A 20628-nucleotide genomic window follows, 5' to 3' on the forward strand; every position below is an offset into this window, starting at 1 on the left:
AACTTTCAATTATATCTGAGATTTCTGAGTCAATCAAAACAAAGTGTGACATTTCATTACTTTTACTCATTGATCCCATTTTAAAAATGATTCTATTGAACTAAATAATTCTACTTTAAAAACAACATCGATCCTTAAAGTAACTTAAATCACTGGGGAGGAATAAAACACTCATCTTGTTCTGTAAATGTTGAAAACTATATTAGAAAAGATGTGTCTAGCGGCCCTGAACGCAACACAAAGGTTGGATATGATGTCACTTCCGCTGTAAACAGAGAACACCGCCCTCTGGAGGTCAAAGGTCATTTACGCAGCTTGATTTTACAATTTAAATATTAAAATTTCGCTTCAAACCGATTTATTAAAATGATTATAATAAAACAGAATTAAAAAAAAAAGTTCTTTAATTTGAATTGAAGGTTTATTTGAAAGTCACAAAACAGAAACTGAGCAACTTTATAAAAATGACAAAAACTTTTCTGGTTTTAGTTCAATTTTTATGATTCTGTACAAACGAAGAACTGCTGATCGGCACGGGGAACCCTGCTGGAACCCTGGAGGAGGAACCTTCAGAGGCAGAACCCTGGAGGAGGAACCTTCAGAGGCAGAACCCTGGAGGAGGAACCTTCAGAGGCAGAACCCTGGAGGAGGAACCGTCAGAGGCAGAACCTTCAGAGGCAGAACCCTGGAGGAGGAACCTTCAGAGGCGGAACCTTCAGAGGCAGAACCTTCAGAGGCAGAACCCTGGAGGAGGAACCTTCAGAGGCAGAACCCTGGAGGAGGAACCTTCAGAGGCAGAACCCTGGAGGAGGAACCTTCAGAGGCAGAACCCTGGAGGAGGAACAGCAGCGTTCCGTTGGAACAGTGGCAGTTCCTGCTGACTCCAGCCTGGAGAACCGAGGTTCCACCGGCCGACGGACTCGTTCTGCTCGTGTCCCTCCAGTCTTTTGAAATTCCAGCAGAACATTGTGATGCGTTCACTGACCGCTGGGAGATTCCATCAGCAGAACCACCTCCTTCAACGTTCTCCACTCCTCGCTCTGTTGTGTTCCGTTCAGAACGTTGATCGATTTATTTAATTCACAACGACAGCAAAGACAGACTTTTATTTTGAAATCTGAGACAGCAGCAGCCGGAACGTTCCGACGTCCCGTTTGACCTGAAGTGACCTTTAGAACTTTAACGGTTCCATTTATGAAGAAAAACTGTAAACAAAGAAGAACCGAGGAACCAGGAGAACCAGGAGAACTTCCTGTTCCTCTGGTCGTCATGGTGAATCAGTGACTCTGGATCGACTGCTGGGTCTGTTTAAGGAACCTGATCCTGGATCAGTTACTGATCCTGGATCAGTTAATCCTGTTTCTGTTCAGCAGAACCCTGGTGGAGCGAGTGTTAGCATGTTAGCATTAGCATGAGGAGAGGACGGCTGGAAGCCCTGATTCCTCCTCCTCTTCCTCTTCCTCCTCTTCCTCCTCCTCCTCTTCCTCCTCAGGCGTCCACGTCTTCTGACGGAGCGTCGGTTCCAAAGTAACGATCTCCGAAGTTCCCTGAGAGGAAAAACAAACGACCTTCAGTTTCAAGGTCGGAACAACAAACCAGCAAAGGGGCGGAGCTACAGGGGGGAGGGGCTGGCTGCTGTTGGTTCATGTCTGTTGTGTTGTTGTTGGTGTTGTGTGTGTCTCACCGATCCCCGGCACGATGTGAAACTCGCGGTTCACGTCCTTGTCCACGGCCGTGGTGAGGATGCGGACCTGGGGGAAGGCGTAGGCCAGAGATTGGACACCCAGCTCCGCCATGAGGAGGGACAGCAGGAAGATCTTCCCCTCCGAGACGTCGTGGTCCTGGGGGGGGACAGGGGACAGGGGGGGGGGGGGGGGGGGGGGGGGGGGGGGGCGGGGGGACGGGGGGGATGGGGGGGACAGGGGGATATGAGGTGGACTTAATAAACCAGGTGAGCAGGAACCTCAACTTCACATCACAACTTTCAGGGACTGAAAAAGACAAAGAACCTGGAAACAACGTCCTGAACATGCTCCGTCTCCATGGAAACAACCTCCTGAACACGCTCCGTCTCCATGGAAACAGAGCCTGTGGGAGTGTCTTTCCAATGGGGCGGGGCTGAGCGGCATGGCTCCTCCCCCCCAGACCAATCAGCTGTCCTCGCTCCAGACTCCGCCTCCTCTTGGAGACCCCCAAACGGTCATCGCCATGGAAACCAGCCTGATGCAGCAGCCCGAGGTGAGAACCACCTGAAGGTGTTCGGGTTGTTCCGATCCGATCTGATCTGGGATTTAATGGCGTTGCGTCTAAACCCGGGAGGTCGGCGCTCCGTCTCCGCTCCAGCGCTCTCTCTGGTTCCCCTTCTCACCAGCAGGGGGCGGTAGTGCGCCCTGACGTGGTGGCTGCTGGGTAGCAGAGTGAGACTCCCAGGGGACGGCAGAACGGCGCTACGACCGGCCAGTAGGGGGAGCCACGCCAGGGTCAACGCTTCACTGAGCGTCTCCAGCCGCCGCACGCCGTCCTCACTGAGGACCGGCGCTGGGCAGACAGTCCAGAGCCGACGCCGTGGACGAGACGCTGCCAGACGGAGGACAGAACGTCCACAGTGCTGCTGAAGTGAGGACGGTTCTGGACCAGCTGGAGCCGGCTCGTCCTCAGCTGGGAGTCCATGAGGGGGACGCGTGCTGCAGAGCGTCCCCCCAACACGTCTCCAGCAGGAGGAGCAGAACCAGGTCCTCTGAACAGAACGCCGCCCTGCTGGCCAGTCCGTCCCCTCCGGTCCCCTCCGTCCGTCCACTCTGTCCAGGCAGTGGACAGTGTCTCGGTGAGGACAGTGAAGATGATCCAAACTATGAAAGCCGCTGCTGGAACAAGCAGATCCAGACCAGGAGGCGATTCATTCTAAAGTGTCCCTGATCCTGACCTGCTGGAGGACAGAGGGACAGACTGTAGGGACGACACTGAGCCGGTCCAGAGGGTTTTAGTGTAGAGTAGGGATGGGACGAGATCTCGCGAGATTGAGTACGTTTATATCAAGGCAAAAACTCTTTATTAACTGGAATATTGATGGAACAACACATTACACGGCACACAGCCATATAAACACATGCAAAACCCTGAATATGCTCAGATTCATATTTAAAAACCCGGTCGAAAGGGACATGAAATACTGTTCTGCACATGTTCTGTCCGCAAGGAATCTTGGTCTTTTGAGTCCACAAACTACTTGTCATACGGTTTAATTGCTACGACGTGAAGAAAATGTGCGGAAACGATCGTTCAGTTCTTCTCTTTTGTTGAAAAAACGATGCATCTCATCAATGAACATTTAACCACGTCTTGCCAGCTCACACTCTTTTTCTAACAACATGCAGAGAGAGCCTGCAGCCTGCAGCCCTTCTTCCTCTGTGGTGTCTGTGTAGTATAAGGTTGAACATGCAAACAGCGCACCTAGTGGCATGAGGAGCAAATTTAGGGAATGTCCGGGTTGGTTCTGGTGGCCGGAAATGACGGCAGGTCGTCAGCTGTGGCGCTCGAATGTTCAGCGGGAGTGTGTGGACTCGCGGATCCCCCTCCCTTCAGTTACCTTAAATCCTTTGCCTATGAGCCTGGCTTTCCTGCCTCACCTTACAGACGTGCTCGCTCGTTGTTGATGCCTGGGAATCTGCAGTAAATGACTAAAGTAAGTGCAACTCCCCCAGCGGCGTGCTGCTGTCCCTGTCAGCTGTGATCCGCCAGCCTCCCTCATCAAGAGGAAACGTCATCTGTTCCTGCCTGCATGTAACTTCAGTGTTCATGTGTAGATTCTGAGTAGTTTAATCCGTGTTTCATCCTTAATTGATAAATCGGGCGTCGGAGTTCGCGCCGACGGGAGCACTTGGTTTGTTCACCCACACCGCCAGTGGCGGGTGGAGTTAGTTTAATTTCCATGTTGTGGGAGCGTTTACACCCCCCCCGGTCTCATCTCGTTCTTGTGGACTCAATCTCGTGAGACATCTCGTCTCGTGGAATTTGTGTCTCGTCCCACCCCTAGTGTAGAGTCTACAGAGAGCGGGCTGTAGTCTGTCACGGTGTTGATGGAGGTGAGATCACAGCTTTACTGTTCCAGTCTGACAGCAGGATGTGGACCGGGTCTGAAGAGATCTGGAAGATCCAGTATGTGATATATTTTGTATTTCTGCCCAGAACTCAAACTGAAGGAACCGGGTCGCTGTTTGATCCGACTATTGTTCTCTGAGGAACACCGATTCCAACGTTCCACCCTACAAGGTTAGTAATGAAGAACGTCTGACTGGTGCTGATATCAGCCCGGGATCGGCCCGGTATCAGCCCACTATCGGCCTGGTATCATCCCAGTATCGGCCCGGTATCAGCCCACTATCGGCCTGGTATCATCCCAGTATCGGCCCGGTATCAGTCCAGTAACGGTCCGGTATCAGCCCGGTAGCGGCCCGGTATCAGCCCGGTATCGGCCCGGTATCAGCCCGGTATCGGCCTGGTATCAGCCCAATATCGGCCCGGTATCAGTCCAGTAACGGTCCGGTATCAGCCCGGTAGCGGCCCGGTATCATCCCAGTATCGGCCCGGTATCAGTCCAGTAGCGGTCCTGTATCAGTCCAGTATCGGCCCGGGATCAGTCCAGTATCGATCTGGTATCAGTCCAGTAACCGTCCGGTATCAGTCCGGTATCAGCCCGGTATCAGCCCGGGATCGGCGCTGTGCCGGACCCGGGTTCCGCTCCGCTCACAGCACCGCCTCACCGGGCCGAGCGCCGGGTTCTAGCGGGACGGGTGAAGACGTTCGAGCGGGTTCTCACCAGCAGAACCCTGACGGCCATCAGGGCGGCGGCTCCAGTGGACACGGTGGCGTCCATCAGGAAGACGTAGTCCTCACTCAGGTCCCGGGGCAGGCGCAGGTAGTGCAGCTGCAGAACCGGAGAACCGTCAGGACGGAACATCAGGACGGAACCAGAGAACAGTTAGGACAGAACAGTTGTTAGTCCTGAGCGAGCTGTTAGTGCTCGCCTAGCCGTTAGCCCCGAGCTAGTCTTTAGCACTGTTCTAGCCATTAGCTCTGACCTAGCCTATAGCAGGGACCTAGCAGTTAGCGGTCACCCAGCCATGAACGGTGACCAAGCCGTGATTGCTCACCTAGCCGTTAGCGCTGAGCTAGTCATTAGACCTGAACTATCTGTTAGCACTGAGAGCTGTTAGCATTGCGCTAGCGCTGACCTCGGGTTCTCCGGTGTGGTGGTTGGTCTGGATCAGGATCTTCCCCAGCCGGATGTCTTTACAGACGGCCGTCAGAGCCGGTTCCATCGTCTCTCCTGCCCGGAGGATGGAGACGCCCGTGATCTGGAACCCAGCGGAACGTTCTGCCCGTCAGGGAGGGAGAACCCGGCGGAACGTTCTGCCCGTCAGGGAGGGAGAACCCGGCGGAACGTTCTGCCCGTCAGGGAGGGAGAACCCGACGGAACGTTCCGCCCGTCAGGGAGGGAGAACCCGACGGAACGCTCCGCCCGTCAGGGAGGGAGAACCCGGCGGAACGTTCTGCCCGTCAGGGAGGGAGAACCCGGCGGAACGTTCTGCCCGTCAGGGAGGGAGAACCCGGCGGAACGTTCTGCCCGTCAGGGAGGGAGCAGAGAGGGAGGGAGAACCCGGCAGGAACACGGCAGACAAACAAGAGTTCCACACCAAGGTAATAAAGAGGTAAAAATGAAGTAATAAAGAGGTAATAAGAGGAAATAAAGGGTAATAAAGAGGTAATAAAGCAGTAACAAAGAGGTAATAACATGCCGAGAATGCAGCCAGACTGGAACCAGCTTCTAGAAACCTGCTGCTCAGAACACGGCTGTGTCAACGTGACCGGTTCTCCCAAGCAGGCATCTCAACCCAGATGGTGACGTTCCACCAGAACCGCAGACCCGTCAGGACTGACGCAGCAGACGTACCCGCTTCCCGTTCAGCCTCCGCCCGTCGTAGACTCCGCCCTGAGGCGTCTCCACGGTAACCGGCTGCAGGCAAAACAAACAGTCAGACGGAACGCAGAACGTGCAGAAAGGGGGCGGAGCCGAGCCGACGTGCAGAAAGGGGGCGGGGCCAGGCCCACCTGCAGCGGCAGGAAGGAGAGGGCGTGTTCCACCAGCAGGCGCATCAGGCGGTTGGAGTAGAAGATGAACTCGTCTCGACTCGTTTCTCGGTTCCTGCAGAGGACCAGAGAACCTTCAGCCTGGACCTGGACCTGGACCTGGGTGTGTGTGTGTGTGTGTGTGTACCTGATGATGGTGTGCATGCCGTGGACTTGAGGCGTTCTCTTCATCACACTCAAAGTTTCTGGTAACGAATGAACCTGATGAGACGAAGCCAGAGCCGACCTGAGGACACACACACACACACACACACACACACACACACACACACACACACACACACACACACACACACACACACACACACACACACACACACACACTCTGTTAACGGGAGTATTAAACCTCCAAAACGCCCGCTGACTGTGGATACATGCTAATGCTAATGCTAACCACAGCTACTATACTATGCCCACTACACTGACGTAGCTTCAAGGTAGCATTAGCATCTGGCATCCTAGCTTTCAGACATTCTTTCAGGAAAAACTTTTTTTTAATTTGTTTTCCTGATCTGAGCAGCAGCTGCACATGCTAACATCATTAGCTGTTCATATTAACATCATTAGCTGCACATGCTAACAGCAGGTGCAGATGCTAACACTGCTAAACGAATTAATTCTTAGAGCACAAAATAAAACAACAAAATCAGGTTGTTTAAAAAAAGCAAACGTGGCAAAAACAAGTTGAAACTCAAGATGAACAAGGATTAAATCTGAGCTTATCTCAGGCTAAATCTGAGTTAAACTGGGATTAAACCTGAACTCAACTCTCGCTAAGTTTCAGCTAAACTTGGCCCAAAAAACAAGTGGCTGCACATGCTAACGCTGCTACCAAATCATATTTCAAAGTGCATCAAAGCCATGCTAATGATGCCAACAAGCAACAAGACAGCTGCTGCTAGCTCGTTAGCAACATGCTAATGTCTTGCCGCACAGACATTAGCAGGATTGTGATCACACTGCAAAGGCAACAGGACAAGCTAAAGGTAATGCATGCTAGCAACACTAAAGAACCATTTCACTGCTACTTCTGCCGGGTTAGCATACCTCGGCTGAGAACACAAAGAGTTAGCTTCAAGACACAACAGCATCACTGAGCTAACGGCAGTGGAGAAGCAGCTAGCATGCTTGGAGAGTCTCACATGTCCCCACGCAGCGTCCTCTGAAGACGGGAAGAGTTCAAAGACAGAGAGACAGATGTTAGCTTTAGCACGAAGCTAACCTGGAGCGTGAGTCACATGAGGAAGTCAAGTAAAGCCAAGGATGTTAAAGCTAATGTTAAAGCTAATGCTAACATGTAACCAAGGTTAATTTTAAAACCAAGGCTAATGCTAAAGCTAAGGCTAACGTGAACAGAGGATGGAGCATTCTTCATGTATTCACCTGTCAAAAAAGTAACTACGCCCTGAGAAGCTGATAGCATTAGCACCAAGATCAGTTTCCTTCTCCAGAGAAAAAAATCGGGTTTATGCCAATGCTAATGATGGCTATTAGCTTTTAGCAATTAGCATTAGCTGTTCTTCTCAAAGACTGCTAACCTCTCACTTTGTTTATAAAACTTGGCCAACTCAGGTTCAGCTTGAACTAAACTCTGGATTAGTTTTAACTAAATCTGAACCAAGATGAAGAGGAAGGTGGAGGACTGGAGGTGCAGACAGTCGTACCTCACAGTGATCTCACGCTGGAACGGTGACACAGCATTCATCAAGGCGGGGGAGGGGCAGAACACACACACACACACACACACACACACACACACACACACACACACACACACACACACACACGAACAAAGAAAACAAAACATGAGAAAAACAACCTTCACAAACACCTTAAATCACCTGAAGACTAAACTCTAACTGAAGTTTGACTTAACTAAACTTGAACTCTGGCTCTCGTCCAGATAAATGACCTAATTATATCTAGAACTGCTGTTAGCCTATGCTAGCTGCTGTTAGCCCCAGCTAGCTCCCGTTAGCCTCAGCTATCTGCTGCTAGCTCCTGTTAGCTCCCGTTAGCCCCAGCTAGCTCCCGTTACTCTCAGCTAGCTGCTGTTAGCTCCTGTTAGGTGCTGTTAGCCTCAGCTAGCTGCTGTTAGCAGCGTTACCTTCTCCAGCTGGCTGTGGACGTGCTGAACGATCAGATCCAGAGCCACGAAGTTTTCTCCTCCTGGAAACACAAACATCCCTCTGAGGCTCAACAAAGCCCGACTTTACCTCCGCTAAAGTCAGGATAACCGGGATCGAAATCTGGCTAACCTGGAACTAAATTCAGGTTGATATTGAGTTAAAGTCAGGCTAACCTTAATCTAAAATTGAGCTAAACTCAGGCTGATCTTAATCTAAACTCAGGCTAAGTTTAATATAAATTTAGGCTAAAGTTAATCTAAACTCAGGCTGACCGTAATCTAAGTCTAAGCTAAAGTCAGGCTAACCTTAATCTAAAATCAGGCTAAATCTTGGTCCACGCTCAGCCTAACCTCAACCTAATCTCAAGCTAATCTTGATGTATTCTAAACTCAGGCTAACCTGATTCTAAATTCAGGCTAACTTTAATCTAATACTCATGTTTATCTTGATCGAAAATCAGGCTAACCTAAATCTAAATTCAGGCTAATCTTAATCTAATTCCAGACTAATCTTGTTCTAATCTCAGGCTAGCGCTGAGCTAGCTGTTCTGTAGCGGTCCCGGCGGTTCCGGGGTGGACGGCTTTCCTCGGACCTCGGGGAACCACGATGTCGGCGAGCTGCACGGCCGGCTCGATGTAGGCGTGGAAGGCCGGCTTGACGAAGCGCTCGTACTGCCGCAGGATGCCGGGGACGTGGCGGCCACGGTGGCGGATGTCCCTCTGCAGCCGCCGCACCAGGCGCACGTCCGAGTCCGTGTCCACAAACACCTTCATGTCCAGCAGCTGGGGGACAGGTCAAAGGTCACAGCAACACCGGCCCAGAAGCCACTGGGCACCTGCTTAATCTTAGCCGTTAGCTTAGCTGTTAGCCACTTGTCTCTTAGTCAGCTGTTAGCTCAGTCGTTAGCTTAGCTATCAGCCACCTGTGTCTCAGTCAGTTGTTAGCTGAGGTGTTAGCCACCGACAGTGGACCATAATGCACCCTGGTGACAGTGGACCATAATGCACGGCGGCAGACTCTTCTATTCATTCTGTGGTTGCCACGGCAACCCGGAGTCGTCCCGCCTCAGGTCTCACCTGCAGCAGCTCCTTGTTGGAGAACGCCAGGATCCCCTCAAAGACCACCACCGTGGCTCCATACAGGGTTTTCTGGAGAACACAGGGAGAACAAGCCCCGCCCACTGGGTGAAACCCCGCCCACACCGGGAGAACAAACCCCACCCACTGGATGAAACTCTGCCTACATGGAGACCAAACCCGCCCACAGTGAACCTCCAACCCACACACATATGAAACACACCAACACACACCAAAATTATAGAGCATCTTCCCCCTCTGACATCAGCCTATAGAGCATCTTCCCCTCTAGCAGCCCATAGAGCATCTTCCCCCTCTGACATCAGCCTATAGAGCATCTTCCCCCCTAGCAGCCTATAGAGCATCTTCCCCCTCTGACATCAGCCTATAGAGCATCTTCCCCCCTAGCAGCCTATAGAGCATCTTCCCCCTCTAGCAGCCTATAGAGCATCTTCCCCCTCTAGCAGCCTATAGAGCATCTTCCCCCTCTAGCAGCCTATAGAGCATCTTCCCCCTCTAGCAGCCTATAGAGCATCTTCCCCCTCTAGCAGCCTATAGAGCATCTTCCCCCCCCTAGCAGCCTATAGAGCATCTTCCCCCTCTAGCAGCCTATAGAGCATCTTCCCCCCCCTAGCAGCCTATAGAGCATCTTCCCCCCTCTAGCAGCCTATAGAGCATCTTCCCCCTCTAGCAGCCTATAGAGCATCTTCCCCTCTAGCAGCCTATAGAGCATCTTCCCCCCTCTAGCAGCCTATAGAGCATCTTCCCCCCCCTAGCAGCCTATAGAGCATCTTCCCCCTCTAGCAGCCTATAGAGCATCTTCCCCCCCCTAGCAGCCTATAGAGCATCTTCCCCCTCTAGCAGCCTATAGAGCATCTTCCCCCCCCTAGCAGCCTATAGAGCATCTTCCCCCCTCTAGCAGCCTATAGAGCATCTTCCCCCTCTAGCAGCCTATAGAGCATCTTCCCCTCTAGCAGCCTATAGAGCATCTTCCCCCCTCTAGCAGCCTATAGAGCATCTTCCCCCCCCTAGCAGCCTATAGAGCATCTTCCCCCCCCTAGCAGCCTATAGAGCATCTTCCCCCTCTCGCAGCCTATAGAGCATCTTCCCCTCTAGCAGCCTATAGAGCATCCTCCCCCTCACCCACTCCCTCCTCCGGCGGTGGGTGGTGTAGTCGTACACCGGGACCTTGACGCTCTTGCCCGTCTTGAGTTTTCTCAGGACGCTGAGCAGCAGCGGGAAGTCGAAGGCGTCTGGACGGTCGAAGTCGTACTCGCTGTTGGCCGCCGCCTCCTGCTCCTCCTCGCTCAGCACCTGGGGTCAAAGGGCAGAGGGTTAGTTGTTGTGAGTGCCTGTTGGTTCCTGAATGATCAGTGTTTGTGTTTTATACTCAGTCAGTGAAATGTTGCTCAGTTTCATTTGTTCCAATAAGTTCCGTCACTGCTGTGCTAACTGTTAGCATGTCAATGGGTTTTCCCATTGAAGTTAGCATCAAGCTAGCAGGACTGTGGTGTTTTACGGCGTCTCGTCTCTGGACGTCTGGAGACGTGTGGATGAAGTGTGCTTCAGTTCACAGTGGGCTCCTGATGTGTGTGTGTGTGTGTGTGGAAGCAGCTCCTCCATCCGAGCCTGGTACACCCTGGAGACATCCACCCATCCTCCACCTGTCCTCCACCACATCCACCCATCCTCCACCCGTCTTCCACCACATCCACCCATCCTCCACCACATCCACCTGTCCTCCATCACATCCACCCGTCCTCCACCACATCCACCCGTCCTCCACCCGTCCTCCACCACATCCACCTGTCCTCCACCACATCCACCCGTCCTCCACCCATGGATCCCTGGCTGACGTCCAGCTGGTCAGTGTTCCTGGAGGACCTCCTGATTGGCTCGTATTGAGCAGCGGCTGCTGGTCTTCTCAGCAGTGAAGCTCATTTCCAGCAGACACTAACATGTGTCTGTTTAACTGTACGTGATTTCTATCATCTCCCATGTCTTTTGTCGCCCTGTCAGAGTCAGACGATCCCCAAAGAACACTGAGCAGACAGCTCCTCCCTCAGTGGCTTCATCAGAGGCGTGGCCAGCAGGACAGTTTGTTGGTGACAGCTCTTCCAATCAGCAGCTCACCTGGTTCTACAACAGTCAACACTGGACCTTTGTTTTGACATTTCAGGGGAAGCTGAGCTCCCTCGCAGCCTGAGAGCAACCGCCACTGCTACCGATCCCGCTGGAAGGTCAAAGGTCAGCAGAGGTCAGTGAGGAGGTTCCACAGGTCCAGACGGAGAACAGGCCGGTACCTTATAGAAGGAGTCCATGGAGAGAAGAACGACCCAGGGGACGTCCAGCGCCTCGATGATCCGCTTGGCCACCGTGGTCTTACCGGAGGCGCTGCCTCCGCACAGTCCTGGGGGGCCGGTGGGGGGGTAACTTTAGCGGTAAAGCTCTTCAGCGTCAGCGTGGCGGTACAGCTGTGACCTGGGTTCCCTGTAGAACCGGTTCTCTGTGTTCTGCTCACCGATGACGAAGGCCTCCTTGAAGGTGTTCCCCGTCACGTTGTACCAGGGCGGCCGGCCGGCGGTGTAGATGGTTCTCCTGCTGGTCCTCAGCAGCGGCGGCTCCGTCTCCGACTGGCTGGTGCTCCGTTTCCGTGGAGACGGGGTGAGAGGGTGGCGGGGGGCGGCGGCCAATGAGGCGCCTCCGTTACTGCTGCACGGCAACAACGAGACGGGGACCGGTTCAGACGGTGGTGCCACACCCTGATTGGTTCAGACGGTGTAGCCACACCCTGATTGGTTCAGACGGTGTAGCCACACCCTGATTGGTTCAGACGGTGTAGCTACACCTTGATTGGTTCAGACGGTGTAGCCACACCCTGATTGGTTCAGACGGTGTAGCTACACCCTGATTGGTTCAGACGGTGTAGCTACACCTTGATTGGTTCAGACGGTGTAGCCACACCCTGATTGGTTCAGACGGTGTAGCCACACCCTGATTGGTTCAGACGGTGTAGCCACACCCTGATTGGTTCAGACGGTGTAGCTACACCTTGATTGGTTCAGACGGTGTAGCCACACCCTGATTGGTTCAGACGGTGTAGCTACACCCTGATTGGTTCAGACGGTGTAGCCACACCTTGATTGGTTCAGACGGTGTAGCTACACCTTGATTGGTTCAGACGGTGTAGCCACACCCTGATTGGTTCAGACGGTGTAGCCACACCTTGATTGGTTCAGACGGTGTAGCCACACCCTGATTGGTTCAGACGGTGTAGCCACACCCTGATTGGTTCAGACGGTGTAGCCACACCCTGATTGGTTCAGACGGTGTAGCTACACCCTGATTGGTTCAGATGGTGTAGCTACACCCTGATTGGTTCAGACGGTGTAGCCACCAGTGTTGTTTTCGTTAACGATGACGACGACGAAAATATTTCGTCAACGCCCCTTTTTTCCGTGACTAAAACGAGACGTGACGAGCTAAAAATATCTCTTTAAAAGACGGAAATGTGACGAGACGTATCTGTTGTTTTCGTTAACGAGACGAGACGAGACGAAAATGTCGGTATTTTGACTTTCAAAATAAATGAAAACAAATGCGATTCCCCCAGCCAGTTCACGCAGATCGGCTGCTTTACTCTGAAAATATCAGCAGTTCTCGAGCTGCTTCCTGCATGCCTGCACTGCATGCGCAGGCGCACTAGAGAGCGTGGCAGCAACTTTCGCCCGGGCTCGGCGGGAGGAAAAGATGCAGCGATTTATGGATGTACTTTAATCAGAATCCAGCAGAAAATAAAGCAGAACGCCTCGTAGTGGGAGACGGAGGATCTAATCCAACTGTTGACTGTTTGTTCTGACTGTGAAACTACAATAGGAGCCCACCACTAATTAGTGAAGATTTTTCCCCAAGTACCTAATAAATCTTTACTTTTTCTTGTTCTTTTCTTTTTTAAAAATAATCCAGGTGTTGTCTTATTTTGAAGAAATGTATTTTCACTCTTGTTTAAAATTAGTATAAAGAAAATTCAGGTAAGGAATACTTACAAAGTTTATTAAACTCAAGTTATATTTGTCATTTCAGTTTTGAAGACTTCCAAGTGTTTCATACCATCAAGTTTACCCAAGGAATTAATTTAGTTTATTTCAGTTGTTTTAATTGTAGTATTTTCCTCATAACCATCTTAATATTGGTGTTATCTCTCCTCCAAAAGTAATAACAGGCAGTTACTCTGACCAGTTCAAATCAGTAACATAGAAACATAACAGACCCGTTTTAATAAAAGATCTCAGCCTTTATATCAGTACGGACATTATAAAAATAGCCTGAAAGTATCAGCAAAACTCCTATTAGTCCTCTCATTCTGTCTGCAGCGCTCATATAAGCACTGCATTGAGGTTGTAAAGTATCAAACTAGTCCAGTTATTATTTAATTCACAAGGAATCAATGTGTTATGATGGTTTTGTGCCATTTAAGTATATTTTATTATGTTTGTTTGGTTTAGAATTTCCTTTGTCTGTCTTTTTTCTCATGTACTATTGTTTCAGCCTTTTTTTAATGACTAAAACTTGACTAAAACCCGTTTGGTTTTCGTCGACTAAAACTAGACTAAAACTATGAAGTGTTGAAATGACTAAAACTAGACTAAAACTAATGAGCATTTCGTCCAAAAGACTAAGACTAAAACTAAATCAAAGCAGGCTGCCAAAAACAACAATGGTAGCCACACCCTGATTGGTTCAAGCTCATTCTACTACAGCAGGAGAACAAGAAGAACAAAGGACATTACAGTCATCAATCACAACACCGCAACAGAGCCACAGATACAGGTACGTACAGGCGGAGGGGTTTTTGGTTTTGCTTGTATAAAAACAATAAAATATGTTCCGTGGTCTCAGTTCTTTATCACTGCTGTTCACAATCACATTTCAGGAACGGCGGACGGGTTCTGTCGGGTCAATCAGACGTAGGGCGGGGCGATATGTCAAATTAATTCCATTAATTCGATTTTATATTTTCAATCGATGTGAAAAATATTAAATCTCAACATGGAGTTTCATGTTTTCTGTCCCTCTGCCATTGTTACCGGATGCGTGTAATACACACAGTGGCCACACCAGGAGGACTGGCGCTGTAGCACAGACTACATTCAAGAGCCGCCAGCCGGGGACAGAGAAAGCTCGCTCTCCCCCGCCGATCGGATCTCCCCCGGCGCCACGAGAATCCCACACCGCGGCGCTTTTAACGGTGAAACACGGTCCGTTCCTCATCTTCTGCCATGATGCACTCAGCCGAATTATCAGAAAAATAAAAAGGAAAAGGCTGATCTCGCTTGCCGTCAGTCGATGCGACTCAGACTGTTGACGGTTTGATGGCAGAGCTCCACGTGTCTCTGTTGCTCGCGGTTGTCTGCCAGGAGTCGACTGGGATCTTCCTCACTTTCATGTTTCTCTTTGCTACATCTTTGAATCTCAGCCTCGGCCTTCCCTGATCTCGCTTTCCAGAACAGAGTTGTGAATACAGCGGCTGGCGAGGGAGTCGGTCTTGATCCAGCCGAGGAACGTGGCCTAACCGTCTTAGGCTCTTTTCAATAAGAATGTCTTCCATGGATGGAAGGTTTGCACGCCTAAGGACTTCAGCATTTGTGATCTTCTCATGCCATTTGATGCCCATGATGTCCCTCAGTTGTCTCATCATAACAGCGTGCAGTTTCTGAACTTGGGCTCTGTAAACAGTCCAAGTTTCCTCACCATATCGGAGGGTTGACAGTACCACAGCTAGGCATGTGCCGATATGAAAATTTGATATCACGATATTGGTGGCCCAAAATATCACGATTCACGATATTATCACGATATTTGGCACGTTGCTTTTAATACTATTGAAAATGCTCAAAAACACTGTGAAATCCATCAACATCTGTCAGCAACACTGTGCATTTTAACATGCCAGAGCACATTTTGATAAAGTAGAGGGAAAAAATGAAACTTTTACCCTCGCCTATTTTTTTTCCAGATTCCATACTGAAAAACACCATGATAACAATGAAGCAGCCATAAAGCTGCTACTGACTGCATTCAGCAGCTCCTGGACTACAACTGGGCCAGGTTTTTATGAGATCAGCATAAAGCACACAGATTTTATAGTGTTTAGTTTGGATAGAACCAGGAGAACCCTTCATTTGGCCATTTGGAGACCAGCCTATACCAAACTATAATAAGTAGGTTTATAACTTATTTGAAAGGAATCTGACTTTAAAATACTTTTCATTTCCACTACAGGAGTCTGTATGCAATGCAGCCTTTGGCTCTGATATTTAGCCACTATATCATACATTTCTGCACAGTTTTTGTGCAGAAACTTATAATTTTGCACAGTATTGTGCACAGTATAAAATACTTTTTTTAATAAATGACTGAGCCATAGCATTTAGTTTCCAACTGAAATATATTTATAATAAAGTCAATACAAAAATAGCCTGGGACAACAGGGAAAACAAAACAAAAAATCCCTTTTGCAATCTGTAAACACATGAAGAAGGAAACAAAAACAAAGTGCAATAAGCTGTAGAAACGCACAATGAAGATAAATGAGCACGTTTCAGAATAAAAAATTGCCAAATATCACAGAAACAATCACTGATTGCCATTCGCGTGTGTCTCGCTCTGCAGTGCGCACTGCTGCGTCTTTTAGAACCAAGATGGCGGCGGCGCGCCTACGGTTACGCTAAAAGACGTCTCCCAGCTGGATGATGCCTCAGTCACGTGTATCATATCGTATGAAAGCTCACCAGACGCGAACGAGTGTCAACAAACTTTATTTAAACTCCCAAGATTAACGACAAGCCCACAAGATGGCGACAATAACATTCAGGCGCATGACGCGCTGTCGCTACTGCAGAGGATTATGAAGTGAGTTTTGGTCAGAGGAGAGCGTGGATAAATGGAAAATGACCACAGAACGGTAAGGGAATAAAACATGTTGTGTTTGGTGTGAACAGCTTTGAGATTTGGCGAAGAAGTGTGTGAGAAACGTGCGATCTGAGGCGCTGGCTGTGAAATGTAAAGATCGGTTTTGGGTTTGTTTTGCCGCTGACGGGAGGCGGTTGGCTCAGAGAAGATTCTGCCTGGTGTCTCTTAAAGAGCAGGTTTTTCTAGTTTCACACGAGGCCCAATACGTTGGGCTGGAGCAGACGGATCTCTGGTTCTGTTGCGTTTTGTGTCGGGAGGTGCGGCTGAGGGGGGCGGTACAGTGTGCGTCGGGCCGAACGCGTTAATGCCTCGTTTTTATCATCCTGGCATAAATGACTTACTTTAGGGGTTTTCTATGGATGTGGGACTCTTGTGGTGGTTTGTCGTACATTTTGCTGCAGAGGCTTTGAGACCTTGGGTAAGATCAATAGCTCTTTCGGTAACGAGCTCGTCTCCAGATGAAACAGACGATATCTTGTAAATGACGTGATATGATAATCTCGGCTGTCCAATATCGTAAATCGCGATTATATCGTAAATTGGCACATCCCTAACCACAGCTCTGTAGACTTTGCATTTCGCCCTGATGGAGATGTGTTTGCTGTTCCACAGTCTTTGCTGCAGTTTGCTGAATGCCGCGCTCGCCTTGCCTGTCCGTGTCCGGAGTTCCTTGTCTGTCTTGGAGGAGCTAGATACAGTGCTACCGAGACAGGTAAAGTCAGCGGTTTGGACCAGAGGCACTCCGTCAACTGTGATGTCTATCGGCTGAGGTGGAGGGCGGATGAGTTTGACCGGTTGGTACATGCACTCTGTTTTCTTGATGTTGATCTTTAGGCTAAACTGGTTTGCAGCCACGGAGAACCGATCTACCAGTCCGAAGCAGTGTGAGCCACCAGCGCACCATCATCGGCAAACAGCAGCTCTCGAACTAATGGTGCGTTCACACCGGACGCGAATAGCGCGGCGAGAGCGGACGCTTTACATAGAAAACATATGGTTTTCACGCGGCCAGGAAGCGGCGAGTGGTCACGCGGCGCAAATTCAGCAAATTGAGCGGCGGCCGCTCCTCCGCTCTACTCACGCGAACCGCGCGGCGGCCACGCAAACCGCTCTACTCGCGCCGCTGAAAGTTCGGAATGTTGAACTTTTGAGCGAATTCGCGAGCGGCGAACCAATCACAGAGCTGCTCTATATGACGTTGTTTATGACGGACCGGAGCCCCCGGGAAACACCAGAAATGGAGGAGAAACTGAACACAGCGGTCGGCGCTCGCCCTGAGCCCTTCGTCGTATTTTTATCGTGACAGGGATAAAAAGGAGCTTGGAGGAAGACCGGCGAGGAGGTCGGGTCCCGGTGAACTGAGTGAAGAGACTGTGGTGAAACAGTGTTTACTGTTGGTTAAACAGTGAGTTCACGGAGAGGTCGGGTCTCCGGGGGAACAGAGCGTCGATGCGGGACAGCAGCTCGTCACACTGGGCCGGGAGAGACGGAAGTCCTGCTGAAAGCGTCCTTCATCCCGGTGCAGCTCCCGGAGTAAACGGTGAAACGCGCCGTACTCTGAACGCCTCTGCAAAATATTCTGAACCCAGACACGTCGCCTGGACTCGCCACGACGACGTTGTCGGGCTTTATTTAGCAAGAAAGCAGACCGCCGGCAACAGAGACGCGAATTCAGCGGCAGCCGCTGTTGGGTCACAAAATGCACACGTGGCCGACCAGGGGCGAACGGCGCCGCGCTACTCGCGTCCGGTGTGAACGCACCGTAAGTGTTTAGCAGTGCGGGATTTAGCTTTGAAGTGTGACACATTGAAGAGATCAGCACCACGCCTCGTTTGAATGTAGACCCCCTCGTGGACACCTTTGAACGCCACGTGGAACACTGCAGCCCAGTATACTGAGAATAGTGTTGGAGCCAAAACAGCCCTGCTTCACTCCGCTTGTCACTTCAAACTCTTTGAAGTATCTTTTCCTTGAACTACTTTCGCTTTCATTCCGTCATGAAATGCTCTCACCAGATTGATAATTTTATCTGTACAACCAAACCTCGAGTACACAGCAAAGTCCGTCTCTAGACACTGTATCAAAGGTTTGGTAAAGCCGAACACGGCGTAGAGCTCCGTGTTCGGTTCTGTACAGAACACGGAGCTCTAGGAACTATTCATCGACTTTACCAAATAAGGCACAGAATGAAATAAAGAGCACAAATATAAAAATGAAAATAAAACTTAAATTGCGTGTTTTGCTGGTGCTTAACTTTGATCTGTGGGATCTGAACCCATTTGAATTTGATCGATGTGGGATTTTTTTTTTATAAGTTGTTTTTTTGCTCCAGTTTTCCTTTTATTCATTCAATGCAGGGCCGATGAAGTGTTTTGTTAAAATGACCTCAGTAAGAACTATAGTGGCTACACAGGTAAATGCTGACGTTTTGGCATTCAATAAAAGATCCTGTTTTTTGAAAAATGTGTTTCTTTACACAGAAAAAAAAAATCGATTAAAATCAATCAGATTTCAAGAAAAAGTAATCGAGATTTAATTTGGCTGTATCGCCCAGCCCTAACCAGACGGGTTCTGTCGGGTTCCGCGTCGCCATCAGAACTGCCTCCTTCGCTCATGGCCGTCCCGCCGCTGCTGCTCCGGCGCCTGGAGTCTGGCTCTGTGGAGTTTCTGGAGGTTCAGCGGGGCGGAAGCTTCTCAGACGCTCTCAGACGTTGAGGTTCTCTCTGCCGGACCTCCAGAGACGCCGCTGTCCCCGGAGAGCCGGAGCAGGGAGTCCAGACCGGGTTCTCTGCTGGACCGCTCCGTCTCCGGGGTTCTGCTGTGGGTGTGTCTGAGGGGGAGGGGGGAGGGGCTCGCCCCGCCTCCCCAGGAAAGCACACCGCGGCGCCGGGGGCGGAGCCCAGCGGGACGCCGTCGCATGAGTAAGGCTGTCATCATGTGGCGGAGAACGGACCCCAGACCGGAGCCGACTGGACCCGTTCCCACGGCAACGGCCTCAGGATGGCGTATGTTTTCACGGCGACAGTGTTCACAGACTTTGAGAAAAACTGAGAACATGAAAACTACAGTGCCTCTCAGGTCGTCGCCATGGAAACAGACATGACTGTCAGAATGCGGCTGTGTGAACAGAAACATAAAAACTATGTTTCAACTTGAAATGTCGTCATGGAAACGAGTGAACGAAGAAAAAATATGACGAAGAAAAATAAAAAAGAAAAACTGAAATATTTTAAAATAACTTTATTTCATTGACCAACACCAGCATTGTTTCACTTCGAGGATGAAATGATTGAATAACTTCATAAAGTTATGTGAAGTTAAAACTTAAAACCCTCCGATCGACATTTACTGATTCATGCAGGATTAATCGGCTCCTTACGGACTTTCTCTGCTCTTTTTGGCGCCTTCTGTTCCACACGCACACTGCGTGCAGACGGCGGTGTGAGAGTGTGTGTGTGTGCGTGTGTGTGCGTGTCGACCGGAGTCCGAGCCCCGCGGTCCCGCCGGGCCCGGCCCCGCTCCGCACGCCTCACCTGTCGGGCCGGGACGCCGCTCCGTCCCGCCGCTCCTCCGCTCCGCCGCTGCTCCCTCTGGCCGCCATGTTGACTCAAACGGACGCTGCGTCATGACGTCAGGGAACGTCCCCCCCCTGGTGCTGCGTTCAGGGACACTCGGAAAAATTAACTCCGACAGACTCAAATGTGAGGAGAAGACAGTCCTCCCAGGAGAACGCAGAGGGGTTTTTTTAAAATATCATTAAAATACCTGATTAAGCGACGTTTTCTTGAAAAAAAAAATGCAGTTTTATGTATATATTCAGACAGAAGGACGGAATCAAATTAGATGATCTCCACCAGAAAAGTAAAAAACGGAGCTTTGTTTTGAAAAATCTGCTTCTATGAAGGTGAAAAATTCAGCTTTTAAGACTAACAGCTCGACCATGGCTCAAAAGGAGAGCGGAAGTAACATAAAACCCAGATGGTAAAAGTGAACAGTGTTTAATAAATAAAAAGGGTTACAGAAACTAAGAGACACCAAAAGTCAGACTCAACACAAAATGGGAAAAACCAAACTACTCCAAAAGGTGATCCTATTAACAACCAAACACAAAACCACAGGCTTCTTCCTCCGAGGCCAACGCGCAGAACAAGCACACAGGTCAACACTACAGTCAGGCCGGAGGAGTGAGGAGCGTCAGGCCGCCACACAGACGCCGCCCCGGACCGGTCCTCCCGCCAGGCCTTTGAGGGCGAGGCTCCTCCCACTCCCGCCCGTGACTGGAGGTATCCTCCCTGATGGTCTGG

General features: G+C 50.3%; 1 protein-coding gene across 2 annotated transcripts; it reads right to left on the reverse strand.

Annotated features, from left to right (window-relative positions):
• Positions 1-381: 381 nt before the first annotated feature.
• LOC115402126 (uridine-cytidine kinase-like 1) lies at positions 382-19947 on the reverse strand. 2 transcript variants are annotated; one of them, XR_003933085.1, is made up of 16 exons: positions 19858-19947; positions 11874-12064; positions 11656-11762; positions 10496-10666; positions 9353-9424; positions 8869-9058; positions 8255-8316; positions 7812-7828; positions 6275-6373; positions 6109-6202; positions 5951-6013; positions 5232-5354; positions 4817-4924; positions 1685-1841; positions 729-1547; positions 382-698 (listed from the first exon to the last, which is right to left on the reverse strand). XR_003933085.1 is itself a non-coding variant. In XM_030110575.1 (15 exons), the coding sequence occupies exons 1-15, from the start codon at positions 19923-19925 to the stop codon at positions 1489-1491; spliced, it is 1581 nt and encodes a 526-aa protein (XP_029966435.1). In that variant the 5' UTR covers positions 19926-19947; the 3' UTR covers positions 382-1488. The 2 variants fall into 2 exon arrangements, 1 of the variants encoding a protein (XP_029966435.1); XM_030110575.1 differs by having other exon boundaries at positions 382-1547.
• Between the last annotated feature and the right edge of the window lie 681 nt (positions 19948-20628).

Source organism: Salarias fasciatus, chromosome 15, assembly GCF_902148845.1.
Source record: "Salarias fasciatus chromosome 15, fSalaFa1.1, whole genome shotgun sequence".
Taxonomy (NCBI): Eukaryota; Metazoa; Chordata; class Actinopteri; order Blenniiformes; family Blenniidae; genus Salarias; species Salarias fasciatus.

What these genes read in the sequence shown, in the direction of transcription:
- LOC115402126 (XM_030110575.1), bottom strand. Translation starts at nt 19,925, where the DNA reads ATGGCGGCCAGAGGGAGCAGCGGCGGAGCGGAGGAGCGGCGGGACGGA. An exon ending in ACCGCCGGAGGAGGGAGTGG is followed by an intron (nt 9,425 to 10,495) that starts GTGAGGGGGAGG and finishes TGTGTTCTCCAG; the next exon opens with AAAACCCTGTATGGAGCCAC. An exon ending in CCAACAAGGAGCTGCTGCAG is followed by an intron (nt 9,059 to 9,352) that starts GTGAGACCTGAG and finishes CCTGTCCCCCAG; the next exon opens with CTGCTGGACATGAAGGTGTT.